At 41.7% G+C, this 18,944-nt stretch overlaps 1 protein-coding gene and 1 pseudogene across 4 annotated transcripts in view; one reads left to right on the top strand and one right to left on the bottom strand.

The window, feature by feature from the left end:
* Positions 1–18,944, top strand: part of AGBL1 (AGBL carboxypeptidase 1) — a gene marked incomplete at its 5' end in the record, with an annotated part of 833,738 nt that overhangs the window by 195,902 nt on the left and 618,892 nt on the right. For all 3 annotated transcript variants that reach the window (XM_079914833.1, XM_079914834.1, XM_079914832.1), the window contains 2 exons: positions 5,880–6,024; positions 18,120–18,273. In XM_079914833.1, coding sequence (XP_079770959.1) covers positions 5,880–6,024; positions 18,120–18,273 — 299 coding nt within the window. The remainder of the gene's footprint in view (positions 1–5,879; positions 6,025–18,119; positions 18,274–18,944) is intronic.
* On the bottom strand, positions 2,096–3,617 carry LOC307183000 (calpain small subunit 1-like; annotated as a pseudogene). Its single transcript has one exon. The product of its transcript is annotated as a calpain small subunit 1-like (transcript).

Below are 18,944 nucleotides of genomic sequence, written 5' to 3'. Positions count from 1 at the left end.
GATGGAACAGCTCACTCATGAAGATGAATGTCATACAAGAGCTCTGCCATCATGCATCCTTCCCAGGGATCTCAGGAGAGAGATTTGGTGCTATACAGAATATTAGAAACTCTGCAGACACAGGGCAGCCTGGTGACTTGACTGCCCTGCCTTATTAGATCCTGTTAAGTGAAATGATGCTCCCATGTTAAACAGAGCCATCGTCATTATAAGGTTATCTAATTCACTCTCTATCTTGGCATTTGCTTCTTTCATGCACACACAGAAAAAAAAAATACTTCCCAAAGATAAAATAAAAAAAAATGACTTCCCAGCATATTTTAACGTACAAATGGAAGGAGACTGAGTTCATAACCATGCATTTGTGTACTTTGCTCCTTGCTTCATTGAAAGCTTTATGATTTTAAAAGTGCAGACCCTTCCGAGGATAAAGTGTTCAGGGAATGGAAAAGCAAAGGGGAGCCTTTTAACTGTGGAATGGCTGAACTATCCATATCATCTTTGACCCAGCATGCATCTAGGATCTGGCATATTTGAGAGCACACTTGGTTTTCACCAGGCTTCTTCTCCACCAAGAAGAGCAGACCAAGGAGAGAAAGTTTCTGGAGTGAAACTTCTACCACTCATTAATGATGTGACCTTGGGACAAATTATTCCAGCCTCTCTCAACTTCAGATTCCTCATCAGTAAAAGGGGATAATAATGGTATCTACTTGATAAATCTGTGCTGAGGATGAAGTGAAATGAGATAAAGCACATGGAAATCTTACAACAGTGTCTGGTGCATAGTGGATGTTCAGTGAGTGTTAGCAATTATTAGTAATTAGTAGAAGCTTCTTAGTGGCATCAAATACCAGTGACATAAAGAATCATAGTGGTATGAATAATTTTCTCACTAGCTATCATCTGGATTATTTTACATTCCTTCTGTTATTTTAGACTTCAGATTTATAGGTATCTCTGATTTATGAAAACTGAAACTTCAAATTCTTACTTGCTGAATTGAACCAAAAGACCTCTTGTCCTTTTATCCATTCTTATGAGACAGGTGATAAAATGAAAAATAATCTTGCTTTTGGGGTAAGCCCACACCTAGGGTTGAATCCTGTTTATTGTGCTTGTTGTGTGGAGTTCCTCAAGACACTTAACATCTCAATTTTCCCAGTCTGTAGAGTGTGCATAATAATACCTTGAAAGGATATAATTAGGATTAGAGATAAGATACGCCAAGTATTCTAATTATTACTTCTAGAGTCTTAGGTCCATTTATTCTACAGGCCTTAGCTGAACAGCTGCTAAGTCCAGGTACTGTGCCCAAGCGTGAAGATATACAGACAAATAAGCATAATCCCTGACATAAAGCATGGGCAGTGAGGGAGAGGCACCATGTGATAAGAATTATGTAAAAGGGTGGATATTGGGGAAGACTTCCTGAAAGAGGAAACACTTGCGTTGAGTCTTGAAGGAGGAAAAAGAGTTGGCTAAATGAGGAAGAAGGAAAGCATTTCTATACAAAGGAAGAACATGGGAACCATTTGAAATATAAACGATGAATGTTACTGCCTTGCAAACATCCCTCAGTATGTTCATAATTGGGAAAACAAAAAGAACTTGATAGGATCTCACTTTATCATGGACAGATCTAATTGTAGCAAGCCAAGTGTTTCACTTTGGAGATTTATGGAACACTTTACTTTGGAGAAGGTGAACTTGGGAAAGTTTAAAGGTTTCTGAAGAGGAAACCTTTGCTAGAGGTGGAGTCATCTCCGGGACTCTCCCACTACAATGCAGCCACCAGGAGACTCCAGTGGGGAAGCCTGACGTTTGCTTTAGTTTCACCTACAGTTTAGACCCTGGATTAGGGTTGCAAGTGAATCTCCTTTAGCTGAAACTCATCCTAAATGAGGTGATTTTCATTTTCTTAAATTCCAGCCATCAGCAACCATCCTGAAGAGGGCTGGATTATTAGTGGGGAGCTTTTAGTCTTGCCCACGACAATCTTGCCCATGAAGCTACAGCAAGGGTGTGTGTACAACAGGGGTGTGTGTGTGTGTGTGTGTGTGTGTGTGTGTGTGTGTGTGTGTGTGTGTGTGTGTGTGTGTGTGTGTGTGTGTGTTTTGGGAGGGTGAGGAGGTAGATTTTATAGCCCAAAGTACCATTCTAAACTTTCCTTAAATCACTAGAACCTTGGTCCACAGAAGCTCAAAAGTTAAAAATTATTCTATTTTATTTCTCTCTCCATTTCACTGTAGCTGTTCCCTGCCTGGCATCCAGTTTTGGTTTGAATGGTGGAAAGAGCCTAGGGATGGGAATTTCATAGTCTTTTTTTTTTTTTCAGAGAGAGCAGCAACTAGGGTGAATTTATTTCCTCCTGGGCCTGGCAGGCTGGGAGCAGAATACAGACAAAGACACTGGGGCATGTGGCCTGTTATGGCCTGGAGTTCAGCTGCCTGGGTGGTAACTGAATGGGTGTGCCAGGGTGTGTAGCGACTGGAGTCATCCAGAACTGAGAGAAGGGCCCTTGGGGTGTGCAAGTAACACAAACGTTGGGCTTGGCACAGATGCAAGAGAGGGGTTATGGAGTAGATGTGAGATGGGTGTGCTGGGGCAGGGTGTGTTGAAGCATGTTGGGCCCTGGCTGTTGACTGAGAATCCGGGTGCCAAGGGCTAGGAGAACAGAAAGGCCTGTGGGTCAGCAGGAGCCATGAAGATGTGACTGCAAACAGGATCAACCCTGGGGGAGACCGAAGAGTCCAAGGTGACTCCTACAGCGAGGTGATGAGGGGGCAGGTCTGGGACTCCCGTTCAGGAATACATGGTCAGCTGTAGCCACTCCTGGGTGTTCACCTGGGTTTGTCCAGTGCCATCTTTGTCAAGAGATTTGAAGACACGGAACATGGCATCCAGTCTTACCAGGCAGCTGATGAAGTTGTCAAAGTCCATGTTCCCTCCCTCATCTGAGTAGCGTCGGATGATCATGTTGTAGAGATGCTCATCATTCAGGCGGAATTCTGCTGCCTCAAAGGCCCCTGGGAGTTCACTGCTGCCAATGGTCCCTGAACGGTCAATGTCAAACTGTTTGTATATGGCCTGCCACTTTTTGATGTTGTTCCACAAGTACGTGAATTCCTCGAAGCCCAGCTTGCCGGTCGTGTCACTATGCATAACAGCCACCATGCTGCGACATGTGTCAGTGCCAAAACCATCGGTCTTCAGATCAGGATGTCGGGTCACGACTTTGTTGAGAATGTTCACGAGTTCTGTGGCACTGACCTCCATGTCCTCTCCAGCCAGCTGGGCAAAGAGCCTCCGGAACTGCCGGGCCTTCTCACTCTCATTGGCCTCCATGTTGGAGTAATGGGTGCGAGGGGGCGGAGGCTCTGGGTTGTACTGCGCCGCCGCATCACTAATGGCGCTAATGACCCCGCCCACGATGCGTAGGGAAGTTCCGCCGCGGCTGCCGCCGCCGCCGCCGCCGCCATTGCTTCCTTCTCTTCTGCCGCCGCCGCCGCCGCCGCCGCCTCTGGCCGGCTGAGCAGGCCTCCGAGCACATTCCGTAGGCCCCCGCCTCCCCCGCAGCCTCTTACACCGTTCAAGAACGAGTTAACCAGGAACATGGCTGTGACTCAAGATTCCGCCTCGCTCGCGCGTCGGCCGGTCAGCTAGTTTCCATATTCTTATTTTTACTCTCTCTCGTTCTCTCTGGTGGCTGGTGGTGTAGCATAGAATTTGCTTAGGATGAATGTGCCTGTGATGTGACTTCAGTGTACTTAGTACAGTGGGAAGCCTAAAAACAAGCAAGGCTCATATCAGATGAGACCACCCCCACAGGCCTCGGGGGCATCTTATTAATCTTGAGGAAAGATGCAGGCTCTGTCTCCACTGCATGTAGGTGAAAAACTTGGGGATGGCAAGGCACTAGATGTATGTTTCCACCTGCTTTTACCTTCATGAATATATATGTGTGGTGTGTGTGTTTTCACACTTGTGCATGTGAAGCTCTAGTCCACATTCTGATTGGTTGTCAAAATGTTGACCATTTGACCAAAATGTTGACTGGCTCATTTCACTTAGAAGAGAGATGTAATTGACTAGGTTCAGCTAGGTGTAAACTAAATGTGTGATTGCAGTGGAGCCTTGAAATCAGAATGAATAAAGGTAGAGCATATGTGGTTTGCATGCTTTCTGAGTTACCATCTGCTTCTTTACATACTTGCTAATAATCAGAGCCTTAGCTCCGGAGAAACTATAGAACTTTGGGGAAATCTGGAGAAAATAGACTCAATTAGGTAGCAAGATCCGGATGGCACCATGGGTAAAGATGCCGTTTTGGGGACTTGCCTGGTGATCCAGTGGTTAAGACTCTGCTTCCACTGAAGCGGGTGCAGGTTCAGTCCCTGGTGAGGGAACTAATATCCTGCATGCAGAGCAGTGCGGTCAAGGAAAAACAAAAAAAAAAGTTGCCTTTTTGAAGTTTCTAGTCCTGTAGTCACAAAGGATATGGGTCCTATTAATAGGTTGCTGAAAAGCTGGTACATCGTTGGGGATTTCCTTCTTTCCCTAGGATGACTAAGGATCCAGGGTGCCATATTGGCAGAAGCTGATACAAGAGAAATGTATAGCCTGATAGGTCATAGCCCATGGAACTACCAATTTCTCTTACTCCCATTCTTAGTTTTATGACTATTGAAAAAAACCACAAAACCAGACAGTAGGTTTTCTGTTTCTTCCTTTCTTGCTCACTTGATCTTTTTGCTTTGGTGGGAGGTGTCATGAAGGTAGCAAAAAAGGCAGAAAAGAATAGTCCACGTTTTTTAGATTTGCAAGAACGCACAGAATAATTATCTGCTATTTCTTCCCTCTCCCCACCCTTTCCCCCAATGAAACCCCAAAGCACAATGGACAAGAAAGCCAACATTGTAAATGTTCAAAGGTGAAATTACATCTTTTGGTGTCCTGGTGTATTTTGCATTATAATGCAGCCTTGATGATAACCTTTCTCAGGAAAGCCTTCACAGCTGTATCTGCATCAGGAGGCAAGGCGGGAGTGTAACTGGCAGTGAATGGGGAAAATATTGCTTGGAGTGTACTTCTGGGTGCAGATTACTTTGATACTGTCCTCTGAAGTATCAACATTGGTTCTTCATCTTTGACAAAGGAAAATGTGCATTCTCAAGCTGTAAGAAGCTGAACCACATTTGGGGTGACAAATGTATTCCTTTGGGAAGAAAGTATTGTGTAGTGGAAAGAACAAAGGCCTTGCGGGCAGATCTGGGTTTGAGTCCTATATTGGCCACTTATTAGCCTTTTGACCTTTGACAAATGGATTTTTCTAAGCTTTTGTTCTTTCATCCACACAATGGGTTGTTACAGTGATAACAAGATGACATACATTGTGTTGAGTTGGAACTCTGTATAGAGTAGTGATTGCTAATAAACCAGCTGGCAGGCAGAAAGGAAAGGAGGAGCTGGACTCTGTTATCTAGAGAGAGGGAGGGGTTGAGGAACCCAGATTTGGGTAATAAAATATATGTCTATAATAAAATCCCAGGAAGAACAGAATTATTCACATTTTCCTCTGTTTTCTAGTTCAGTGACTCTGTAGCCTTCATTTTCAGACACAGCAAGGAAAGGCCTGTGGCATAGATGCCACAATTAGGAGACAGGTGGATTAGCCCAGGTGTTGGGTGATTTGGGCTCATGACCTGGCAGTAAGCTCACTTCTCTATTTCTCCGTTTTCTAAATTTTGCTCACCAGGTGTTTCAAGTGAAGGACGTTTTGCTAGTATATAACACCAAAGGTTTATGGCATCTCGAACCCTAAATGACTGTTTTCCCCAGCTTTCCCTCATTCTCGTCTCGTCTCCTTTCTCTTGTAGAAATCATTATCGCCAGAGCGCAGCCATCACAGGGGCAGAGTCTGGGAAGTGCTATTACACCCTCACCTTTGCCGTCACCTTCCCGCATGCCGAGGATGTCTGCTACCTGGCCTACCACTATCCCTACACATACACCGCTCTCATGGTAACTTCCTCTCTACAGCCTTATGGCGGCCCAACTGAAGGGGCTCTGTGAGGTTTTCCTGGAAACATTCAGGAGACCCTGTCATCCTGGTGGGGACTTCAGCCTTCCAAGGGAGCCAGGGTTTGTTGTCACTAACTTGGTGGCTTTCTGTTTGTCCCTTTTCCTTCCTTGGACAAGAGTTCGAGGCTGAGGTCATGACCAGTGACATTCTGGAGGCCCCAGTGGCGTATAGTGCTCTTCGTCTGCAGGTTGAGTGTGGGAGGTGGAGGGCAGGGGGACATTTCTTAGGGGCTCTATCTTTAAAAAGCCTTCAAATTAAGCAAGGAGAAATGAGATTGGAGTGAGATCATTCCGTTGAAATGGGGTAAAACCATGCAGGTCAGCTGAGATGCAGATTTAAAGGACATAGACGCATTGAGAGGAGTGAAGCAGAGGCTGAGGAGGTGAAGCTTGGAAAAACTCCCTGAGTTCACCTGACAGCTGCTTCCCCATTTCCAGTGGTTCCCACGGCCATGGGCTGGAGGCTGTTAGAAGGATCCAGGGCAGACAAGAAGGGTGGAACAATAAAGCATTGACTCACTGCAAATGAGGGTCACAATCTTTTTATGAGAGGAGGGTAGTGTCAACCTGTCCAAACTCGAAGTCTGCATTCCGATGTCCTATCAGGCCCTGCACAGGGCTCATTTGACCAATCTGAGCGAACTGCTTAAACCATGCAGTTTCCTGTCATTTGAAAAAGTTGGCAAACCATCCCTTTCCCCTAGCTATTTCACGGATATCCTGAGGATTAATGAGCTAAAGTATCTCTTTTTATTTATTTATTTATTTATTTATTTATTTATTTATTTATTTGTTTGTTTATTGCTATACGCGGGCCTCTCACCGTTGTGGCCTCTCCCGTCGCCGAGCACAGGCTCCAGACGCGCAGGCCCAGCGGCCATGGCTCACGGGCCCAGCCGCTCCACGGCATGTGGGATCTTCCCGGACCGGGGCACGAACCCGTGTCCCCTGCATCGGCAGGTGGACTCTGAAACCACTGCGCCACCAGGGAAAACCCTAAAGTATCTCTTATAAAATACTTTCACCCTCTGCATTAATGCAAAATGTTATTAGCATATTTATAATAATATGTTTGTAAGCAAATGGATATATCACTTAGCCTGAAGGATGAGCATTTTCATTGCGAGTCTGTGATAAGGGGTTGGAAAAGATGATAACCAAGAACATCTTTCCCCTGAGAAGGAATGTTCAAGTATAAATACAATTTTTTCTCCATTGAGAAGGCATACCTTAAACCACTTGGCTAACTGCCTCATAAAAGTACATCTGCCCTTCTCTCCATATGTTGGTTTGCCTAAAGAGAGATTCTTTTTTTTTTTTTTACTATTTCCCAGATTGCAAAAGATATACAACTAGTATTATTTGCGTACTGCACTTAGAGATCTCAAGAACTTAATCCAAGAAATGTGCATCACAAGCTTTGCTGTAACAAGGCATGTTTGTTTTAAAACGTGCTCATTGCCTTTAGGGACTTACAACAGGCAAGATTCATGATCCCCTTCAACAGCTGTTCTTATTGTCTGGCCTGTGAAACCCTGCACATGAAAAGTCTACTGGGGAAGGGGATTCCTTTTTGAATGAGGGTTTGCCTTTTCCGTCGGGGGCGGGGGGATGATCCATGGTTCCAGGACAGTATTCTTTACCCTTGTTAGAATATCTTTGACCTCCTGGAGACTCTCAGTGGCAATTAGTATAAAAGTTTAGAATACAAAGGGGCTTGGGGAATTGTCCAATTCACCTTTATCATTTATAGATGCAAAAACTGAAGCCTAGAAATCTCACATTTAGCTAGTGGCCAAGCAGGGAACAGAGTACTGGCCTTTGACATCTATTCCTGTCTGAATAGAAAGTCTGAAACTCCTTCAGCTGGCCTTGACTACATCTGGCTTCTTACTTTGAATTTCAGACTTTGAATCAGCTTGTAGGCACTTAGCAAGGACCCATCAAAGCATCTTGGAATAACAATGGGATCATGTTTGGGGAACAACACTCTTCTCACCTGAACCACATCCATAGCACCCAGAGTTATAGACAAAAATCTTGGGTTGATGACTTGAACTCAACCATTCGAGGTTATATAATCACACAATCTGATGATTATATGCACATATAAAAGTGGGCTGCCATTGCAGTAACTGCTGTATGTCATAGCTTTTGTCTTTGGGACCACTCAGTACTCTTGTCAGACTAAAGCACAAGGTCTAAAGTTTACAATCAACAAATAGTTTAGGAGCCACTGAGGTCAAGTTGGGGATAATTTCATATTGAGGGGGGACAAAAATTCAAGAAAAGAAGACCCCACCATCACTTGATCTCAATGAGAGGAAGAGAGAGGTCTTGTTCATTGATGCTTATTGGCTTGTTACTTTGCCTATTGACTGAACCTCTTCCCACTAGGAAGAGGAGAGTTAATGAGAAAGAGAGACAGGAAAAGGGTAGCTTTTCATTTCTTTTAAATGAGTAGAACAGAATAAGAAAGACGATTTGTTACTTGAAGTAAAAAATATATATACTCAATTTTAGGTTTTACATTTCCAGTAATGGGCTTTGTCTTCTCCAGGTTTAAGACAATAATTGACTCTGTGACTTCTCTTAAAAAACTCTTCCTCCCATCATGAACAAAATAAGTACATTCTGTAATGCACACTAGTCATTTTTATTTTTGGACATGTCCTAAGGAGAAACAGTTTTCTTCCAACAGATCAGTGACAAATGTGAATGATACCCCAAGGGCAGAATTAACTGGATGTTACTTGGGGGTTGTGCTGAGGGGTGGAAAATATATTTCTATGTGGAATTCACAGTTTTGTAAATCACTTATAATATGGATTACACTCACTAATTATAGACATTTTTATAGCAGAGGACATGTATTTTGGAGGTTTTTCAACATGAATATAATTTTGCAACCTTAAAAGTTTTATTCTTCTCTTGTAATAAGGGAATTAGTATTTGGATCTTTCAAATTGATGTCTTCCAGATGCTTGCCAGGAACTCTGTTGGATAATTGTCCAAATTATAGTATTAAAATAAAGCTGAAAGAAAGAAATACAATATTATTGTAATTATTGCAAAAGGAGTTCTATTTAATCATCCATCTCAAGGTGTCAATAACTGCAATGATTGTTAAAGTGTTGTTAGCAATACTTGTTAAAGTACTTGGATTATGTTCTGGATTGCCCCTAGGTAGCCAGGAGTATTGGTTGAAAATGGCGCCCCAAGAGAGTTTCTGATGGACATTTTAGAGAGTGAGAAAATGGGACCTCACTGAGAACTTACAACTGCATGAGTTGGCAAGAGATAAGAAAAGTGATCAGAAGTAGGGTACATGTGTTGGGAGAGCTTAAGGCTTTTTGAAGGGTAGAGTAGGGTTTTCACCAGACGCATATACCCACTGTGGTAGATGCTACCACCATCATCTTTAGAGATAAAATGGAGTGTACTGTGGGGAGAGTAAGGGAGGGGAGGGGGAGAGAGGGAGAGAAAAAGAAAGAATTGACAATTAGAATGCCATATTCACAACCTCTTATAAAGGGCTCACGTTTAAAATGTGTCAAGTAGGAAATATCGACTTACATGTGGTGGATCAAAGATGCAATGAGCAAGTCATAAATCAGTGTTGTCACTTAATCAATAGACAGACACCTATCTTTGTATGGGCCAAAAGAAAGAACAGGCACCAGTAAAGGGTCCTGATGTTGAGGAGTTGAACACAAAGAGCCATTCTGGAGGAGCTGAGGTGTGTGTGGATGGTGAAGTCACTGACCACAGGAACCCCTGAATTCCAGGGTTTTGAGCACAAGGTAAGAACAAGTTTTGGAGCAGACAGGCCTGGATTTGGGTCTAAGCTCTGTGTTGTCTTGCAGTGTAGTCATGGGCAAGCTATTTAACTTCTTTTAGCCTCAGTTTTCACATCTGTAAAATTGGAACCATTGAAGTGGTTATTCTACGGGTTATCAAGATTACACGACTTGATACATAACAAGTGTTAGCCAAGTGCCTACAACTAGTAAACAATATTAGGTGGTGACCATTAGAACGCTTATTTTCTCTTTTTTTAAATTAATTTATTTTTATTAATTTATATTTTTGGCTGCATTGGGTCTTTGTTGCTGTGCACAGGCTTTCTCTAGTTGCAGCGAGCGGGGGTTACTCTTCATTGTGGTGCACGGGCTTCTCACTGCGGTAGCTTCTCTTGTTGCAGAGCACAGGCTCTAGGCGTGCAGGCTTCAGTAGTTGTGGCTCGTGGGCTCTAGAGAGCATGCTCAGTAGTTGTAGTGCACATGCTTAGTTGCTCTGCGACATGTGGGATCTTCCCGGACCAGGGATCAAACCCATGTCCCCTGCACTGGCAGGCGGATTATTAACCGCTGCACAACCAGCGAAGTCCCTATTCTCTTTTTTATGATGATGTGTGATTATTTTCTCTGTTGGACGGATTGGAAGATACCCATTCCACAATACATAATAAAATTAAAATTATGTAAAAAAAAATCCCAATAAAGGACCAAAAAGAAATAAATACAAAATCTACTGATGGTTTTCTTAGGGTGGTTGATTATAATTATTTTTTCTTTGCTCTCTTTTCCAAATCATCAGCAATATAACTTGGTTTATTTTTAGTGGAAAAAGGGTATTAAAGTCATTAATCAGCAAATCTGTGAATACACATCTAGAGACTAATCACTTCTCTCAGTCTCAAAGTCAATCTATATAACTTAGGGAGAATGGTATTGGCAGACTGGGGCAGTTTGAGAAAGCTCATTAGAACCTGCTTACAGCATGTTCTCTTTTTATTTAGCTTAAAGGTGTCATTTCTTCTTCTCTTGTGATGAGAAGCCTTCGATTCTCTGATGAGTGTATTTAAGTGACAACTGAGAACTAGGCAGTACGCAAATAAAATAGGCCATCTCCTTAGGGGTGAGCTTTCTTCTGAATTAGGGGGGACAGGGAGTGTAGCAGTTTAGGGGATAACAATGAGAAATGAACGATTTTTGAGTGTATAGTGCTTCTTACTTTTTCAGTAGCCACCAGCAGGGTAACCTGCTGAGGTCAAGTGAAGCCTTTTATGGAAGTTTTAAGGGAGTAGCTGATAAACCAGAAGGGGCAGAAGACTCCTGCCGAGAGACACCAATGAGGCTGCAGGCTAAGTTATCAGCTGGATGTCTTTCATGGGCAGGTAGGATTTTCTTTTAAGACAGCCTCTCTGGGGGTTTCCATAATTGCCTTGAACCCATTCCCATTTTTATAAAGAAACCCACCCCTGTGGCTTCCGCAGGGCTGTTATTACAGTTCGTTGTTGGCACACACATTCAGAACCCCTGCTTCTCTCATCAGTGATCCCAACAATATCCAATTAGACATGGCCTTGCTGGACCTGAGATGGGGGTGTTCACCTAAAAATCATCTTCAGGAGAACAATACAAAGGCATTTTCGCAAAAGGCAAACCAACAGAAGTTTATAATTGGTTTACTTCCGGAAGTTGTCTGTGTGACTGGAGCTAGAATAATGCACTAAGCACAGAGGTGTTATGTATTCGTTGGCAGGTGGAATAGTCAAAGGGACAGAGATTTCATTGAGGGGCACAGGGAGATGGCTGCATGAACAATTACAGAAAATGGGCTTAAGCTAAAAGATATTAGGCATTTGTTGAATTGTAATATTAGTAATCATGAAAAATGTCATAATAAAAAGTTAACAAAGAGCTCATAGGAGAAGAAAACTTTCAAACTTTGCTTCCTCCAGCATTGCCCGTTAACGTGACAGTGTTTTAAAGCAGTGGTCCCCAACCTTTTTGGCGCCAGGGACCAGTTTCGTGGAAAACAATTTTTCAATGGGCTGGGGGCGTGGGGATGGTTTTGGGATGATTCAAGCACGTTACATTTATTGTGCACTTTATTTCTATTATTATTAGATTGTAATATATAATGAAATAATTATACAGCTCACCACAATGCTGACAGGAGGTGGAGCTCAGGCTGTAATGCAAGCGATGGGGAGCTGTTTTAATACAGATGAAGCTTCCCTGGCTCGCCCTGCCACTCACCTCCTGCTGTGTGGCCCGGTTCCTAACAGGCCACAGACCGGTAGCGGTCCATGGCCCTGGGGTTGGGGACTCCTGTTTTAAAGGACAATGTACGTGGGCAAAAGATGGTTTTTCTTTCTTTTTTTTACATTTTTCTTTTGTATCTAATTGTGTTTGATGGCTTCTACAGACAAAACTGCTTCCAAGCCTCCTTCCCTTATCTGATTTATAGAATCTAGATTTTATTTTTTTTCAAGATTTGGCAAGAAGAGCTACGGCCTGTTTGTAACTTTTGTGATATCACAGAATGATGGCCAGTACTTTTCTGGAGAAGGGTCTCTATCTCTCCCCCATCTCCCCCACATCTTGTAGCCATAATAAAATGTGAAACAAATAGCTTTGATGGCAAGAACAAAACAAACAAACAAAACAAAACCCCTCAATTCAGCAGAGAGTGTTTCCCAAAGCATATTCTACAACACTCATGATCCTGAGATCTTTAGAGAAAAAGGGTTGAAGAGTCACATAAATTCTTGAAACACTGTTTGCTACTTTTTCTTCTAAGAGTTCAAAATGTGTATTGGCATGTTAAAGAATCTGAACAGTTCTGCAGCCATGAAAATGTTTTCATTTTCTTTAATTCACCATATTCCAGGTGCCTTGTCTATGAATCTCCACCCCTCTATACCCCAGCACTTAATAACATCCTGAAGATTACATTTTGGGAAATGCTTCAGGAAAGGGTATTGATTTCGTAGTTTGGGGGCCTGGTATCTTGATAGTAATTGTGAGGCAGAGTCTACTCAGTTCAGATTTCAATAATTAATATTGGGAGCAACTTTCACCCAGAAATGTGTGAAAGTGATTAAAATAATTTGATTACGATCACAGAGTATCATCTAAATCCAGGGTGATCTTGCCTCTTTATAAGGGTGCTGGAATTTCCTTTTACCAGCGTGGCTGAGACAGGCCGATATTCTGATGGGATCATTTTCATTCTTGTCCTGTGCCTTCTCTCCTGGGTTGCCAGATGGACACTTCTTCCATCAGCGCTTTAATTACACTGATTTAATATTTATTTTCTTTCTAATATATGAATTTCTTTCATGAGCTTCTTTTAGGAGGATGTTTTTCTATTCCTTAATGGTTTTATTTTTCCTGTTTTTAAAACCATTTTTACTTAAGTCTAATTTCATTCAATTATTGTCAGAAAATGTGGCTTGTATAATATCTGCTTTTTAAAAAACTTTCAGTGAATATTCTTTATAGTCCTGCATATGATTAATTTTTGTTACAGTTCCCTGAATGTTTGAGAAAAAAATAAAGGATGCTCTCTGTAAAGACAGCTTGACATATATCTATAAAAAACAATATTGTTCAGATACCCTATATCATTTTTTTTGCAATTGATTTATTCAAGACTGAGGTACTGTTTTAAAGCCTCCCACTCTTAGTACAATTATTTCCCTTTGCCATTTTTGGGCTGTACATTTCAATTCTGTGTTATTTGATTCTTAAGAGTTATGAGTTTTTTATGTTCATTGTGCCCTTTATCGAAATAAGATTTTTAAATCCCATTTAATGCACGTGGTCTTGAATATGACTTTGTCATATATCACTATTGCCAGGCCTGCTTTAATTTATGTTTACTTAACCATTTAGTTTCAATATTTCTCTTTTAAAATATTTTAGTGGAGGCAAACAGAACAAGAAGATAATTTAGGAGTGTTTTTCATACACATCATGGGTCTTTTTTTAATTCTCTTTGAAAGTTCCTTTTATATACAATAGGCAGTGGGATTTTGAAAAAACTAATCTGAAAGTTTTTGTCATTTAATAAGGCTGTTTAACCTATTTATACTCAAGACAATTTTTGGTGTTACTTCTGTCATTTTGGTTTTGTGCTATTTTCCATGCTTCACTGCTTTTCTTTCTTTTTTTCTCTCCCCCTTCCCCCATCCCTCCCTTCTTTCCTTCTTACCTTCCTTCCTTCCTTCTTTCCTTCCTTCCCTTTCTCTCTTTCTTTCTTTCTTTCTCTTTTATGCAACATGGAGTGACCATATTTTCTTTGATTTTTTTTCTACAATGTTTATAATTCTACTAGTGTTTGCCTTTTAGTTCTTAAAAAAAATTTGAACCTACATTTCCTCATCAAAAATAACAGCTAAAATTGAGTGTTTCCTGTATGACAGGCACTTCTCATACACAATAAACTGCTAAATTATAGCAATCATAGAATGACATAGGTAATGCCATTTTATATACATTTTAAAGATGAGAAAACTGAGTTACAAAGAGGTTAAGTACAGAATTCACACGACTCTTCTAGAATCCGCAACCAAACTTGGAACCCAGGCAGCCTGACTCAAGAGCCTGCCGTCCTAGTCATCTTGTTATTCTGCCTTTCCATTTTCCAGAATTAAATAATATTATGTTCATGTAAGTTGAAAAGTTAGTATTTTGTTTTACTTTATTCCTTACTTACACATTTCTTTTTACTTTCGTTTTAGAACCAGATGATGAGATTAACATTTGATAATATGTGTTTTCTCCCTAAAAAATTATTTTTTATGTTTGTATTATGTAGTGACTGTGTTTTCCAATGGTCATTTGGACAAAACTTGTTTAACTGAACTGTCCTTTGATATCATTCTTTAGTTTGATTTGGGGCAGCTGAAATTTGTCTTCAAGTTATTATTGTCAATTAAGACAAGGATGATATGTTTTCTGAGCTCTTGCCTAACTGAGCATGTATGAGCAGAAACTCATGAGCAAAACCTTGGCTGGTTATAGGTTTACTCGATTATAGTCCTCTGTACTTTCAAACTCTAAGCAGGGCCTTTGTGTTTGTGTGTATACCATTAGTTAGCCTCCTTGTCTCCTCAGGGGTGTGAGACTACCACCTAATCTCTAGTGCTGGTGCATCACAACAATGCAAGGCATTCATTAGCACTTGACAATCAGAAGACTGAAGTACAAAGGTTTGGTCAGATAAATGGGCCTTAGCTGAATCTCATCTTGAACCTGGGGTAGCCATGATCCTTCTAATTCCTTTTCTTAGTATTGTGTCAAATGCGGGCTCCAAGAAATACCACCAGAACAACCTGTTTCTAACACAGACCTAAGTGTATTGCGTACCTTGGTGTGTTACATAGAATAATGCCCACCGCCCACCCCAAGATGTTCATATTCTAATCCCTGGAACCTGTGAGGATGTTACTTTATGTGACACAAAGGACTTTGCAGATGTGATTAAGTTAAGCCTCTTGAGATGGGGAGATTATGTTGAACTATTAGACTGGGTCCAATGTAATCACAAGGGTCCTTAGCCATGAACGAGTGAGACAAAAGAGTCAGAGTCAGAGAAGGAGATTTGACCACGGAAGCCAGGGTAGGAGTGATGCGATTGCTGGCTTTGAATGTGGAGGAAGACACCATGGGATAAGGAAAGCAGCTGACCTCCAGAAGCTGGAAAAGGCAAGGAAATGAATTACCTTAGAGAGCCTCCAGAAGGAGCGCAGTCCTGCCAAGACCTTGAGTTTTGCACAGTAAAACCCATTTTGGACTTTTGACCTCTGGAACTGTAATACAATAAACTCGTGTTGTCTTCCTCCACCAAATTTGTGGTAATTTGTTAGAGAAGTGATAGGAAACTAATATATTTGATAAAGGAGAATGTGACAGAATCTTGATAGTGTCTCAAAGGGGGAAGGGCAAAGCTGGAGTATTTATTAAGACTTTAAAGTTTTGTTAAGTTCAGGTATTTTAATGAAGGGGCTTGATTAGCACTGGGTAAAGATCATGATATAATGGTTAAAGATTGGTGGACAGTAAGGCAAGAAACTTGAGGAGAGGGGTTCAAAGGGTCTTGGATCAAGTCATTGATACCTTCTATTGAAGAGTTGATGAGATGTTCCTGAAGAATAATAACTTTATGAAAAATAAATTTATTTGTAATTTCTATTTTCCTGGGCAAGAGTTTACTAGGACATGAAACTTGTGTTGATGCAGACAGGGAATAATAAATTCATATTAATCTAGGAAACAGGCTGTGTGGAGGCAGATGAATTGGGGTCTCAGTTGCAAGGAGGATATGATTCAGGGTCAAATTTTCAGGTATCCCTGAAGCTATAGGAAAGGCCACAGAATCATCTGGTAATCTTTTCTTTCCTTGGAACTTTTTCGTTTTCCTTGTAAGTCAAATGTTTCCATAGAGTACAAGTAGATTTTAGTCTATTCCTACCCAGATGCTAAGATTTTTACTTAACTTAGGAAATTCTTTCTCTTATTTCCCAGTGTATTGGTTTTCTATTGCTGCGGTAACAAATTATCACAAATTTGTTAGCTTAACCAATTAAAAAAATTAACTTACAGCTCTTTTGGTGAGAAGTTCAACATGGATAAAAATTGCTGGGCAAAAATCAAGGTATTGGGGCTGTGTTCCTTCTGGAGGATGGTGGAGGAGAATCTATTTCCTTGCCTTTTCCAGCTTTTAGAGGACACCGCATTCCTCAACTTTTTACCCCTTTACCCCCCAGCATGGCAGGCTGAGTCCTTTGCATGTGGTTCTGGTCCTTTGTGGCTGGGGAATGTTCTTTGCTTTTAAGTACTTTTGATTAGATTGGCCCCAACTGGTTAATGCAGGATAATCCCGCCACCTCAAATAGACCTCAGTCTTAAACATATCTGTGAAGTCCCTTTTGCCATGTAAGGTAACATATTGACAGGGTCTGAAGATTAGGGCATGGACATCTTTGGGGGAGCCATTATTCTGCCTAGCACCTCTGTAGTAAATCTTTTTCACACATAAACACTTCCTCTACCTTTTGAAGGCATTACTCCATGTTTCATAAGATATATTATGAATCTTATAAATATTTTCATAGGAGTCATGTTTGTTTCATTTGTCTAGCAGACATGTTATTTGTTAAATAACAAGGTGGGCAGTTTCTCCTCGGCCCTCTTAATACCTATTTGAATGTGTTAACACCTATTTGATCTTGAGCTGGAAGGACGATTGTGTGCACTGACGTTCTTGTGTTGGAGAAGGACAGCTTCCCTTTCACTGGTTACTGAAGTCACCGTGTCCCTGTTGTTAGGGTATGCAGTGTGGTTGGGAGGCAGTCTCTTAACATCTTTATGACTAATTCCACTGTTTGGGTTATTGAAAGTGTCTTCAGAGGTCTTAAAGATTGTTGACCAAGAACCCTATTTTCAATGGTTACCCCATTTAGGTATCTTTCTGCGTTTTAAATGAGTGTTTAAATGGGAAGGTAGGGTAGGGCCAATCAATTGCTACCAGTTAGTGGTTCTCTTCGCTTAGCATTCTCCCTGGATCAGTTGCTTTCTATTTTCCTTCAGTATGCTCCTAACTCTCCTTATATTGCTTGATTCTAAAGTAATCTGCACTGCTGAAGCTCTGTCTCATGTTCCCGAGTGTCCTGCATGTACTCTGTCTTCATGGTAACAGCATTCTTTACATGCAACTGTCATGGGAAGGATGTTGTCTGCCCCTGCTCTTTTGCTTTCAGTGCAACTTGAAAACAGATATTCTAGTGTGCAGACACAGGCAGGCATGATGCTTCCTGTTCAGCCTCGCTGAACTTCTTCCGGGGAGTAGGAAGAGCACCCCTTTTAAATCACTTAATGCCCACGGTCAGGCAGATTAGGTTAACAAAAATACTTCTAGGGGCTTCCCTGGTGGCGCAGTGGTTGAGAGTCCACCTGCCGATGCAGGGGACATGGGTTTGTGCCCCGGTCCGGGAAGATCCCACATGCCGCGGAGTGGCTAGGCCCGTGAGCCATGGCCGCTGAGCCTGCGCGTCCGGAGCCTGTGCTCCGCAACAGGAGGGGCTGCAACATTGAGAGGCCCACGTGCCGCAAAAAAAAAAACCCAAAAACTACTTCTAAACTATAAGGAGTTAGATGAATATAAGCTTTGTTGCTGCTTTCACCTATTGTTATTATCAAAAAATTTTAATATACACTTCTGTTTCATCTCTGCTCCAGACTCACCTTGACATTCTGGAAAAAAGCGTGAACCCCAAGCAGGTCTACTTCCGTCAGGAGGTTCTCTGCCAGACGCTAGGAGGGAATTCATGTCCATTGGTGACCATCACTGCCATGCCCGAGTCTAACAGCGCTGGCCACCTGGAGCAGCTCCGTGAGTAAACAGCAGACCCTCTTCTTTGAAGATTTGGTGGTGAGGGTGGGGGTCTTCAGAGTCTTGGAAGCACTCTGTCCTTGGAGATCAGAAGCTCCATAAAGTGTTGGGGACTGGTCTACCTTTATAGAAACCCAACTCTTCTTGATATGACAAAAGGGTAAATATTCATGTTGCACTGTTATCAAAGGGAGAAAACAATAAATTGCAAATTGTCAGAAAGATGAAATGACTTGTTGGAATTGAGAGCAGTTTACAAGTGACGGTCACTTGTGCTAAAACAGAACCAGGACTGGAAAATTAATCACATTTTGCGACTTCTAATCCAGGGACTTTTCTCACCATGCTCACTCCCGTTATACTACACTCACGGTCAATCAAGGTTAGGAAAGGAAGGCAGTTGAGGGTTGGAGCACTGGCTGAAGAATTCCCTTGATGACTTGGGTTACAGTTTGGATCAGAAGAGCTGACAGTGTGGAGGAGGCTCTAGCCAAGAACTGTAAAACCAAACCAAAACACACAGGCATACACACACACACACAGACACACTCTCACAGACACATGAATGCCCATTTAATATTAGAGTCCTGAGCACAAATGTGATTTGCTTGTAACCAACCAGTCTTTTTCTTTTTTTTAAATATCTTTATTGGGGTAAAATTGCTTTACAA

This window comes from Stenella coeruleoalba, assembly GCF_951394435.1.
Source record: "Stenella coeruleoalba genome assembly, chromosome: 2".
Classification (NCBI taxonomy): Eukaryota; Metazoa; Chordata; class Mammalia; order Artiodactyla; family Delphinidae; genus Stenella; species Stenella coeruleoalba.
The sequence above is the reverse complement of the archived record's forward strand: the minus strand, read 5'-3'. Positions and strand labels throughout refer to the sequence as shown.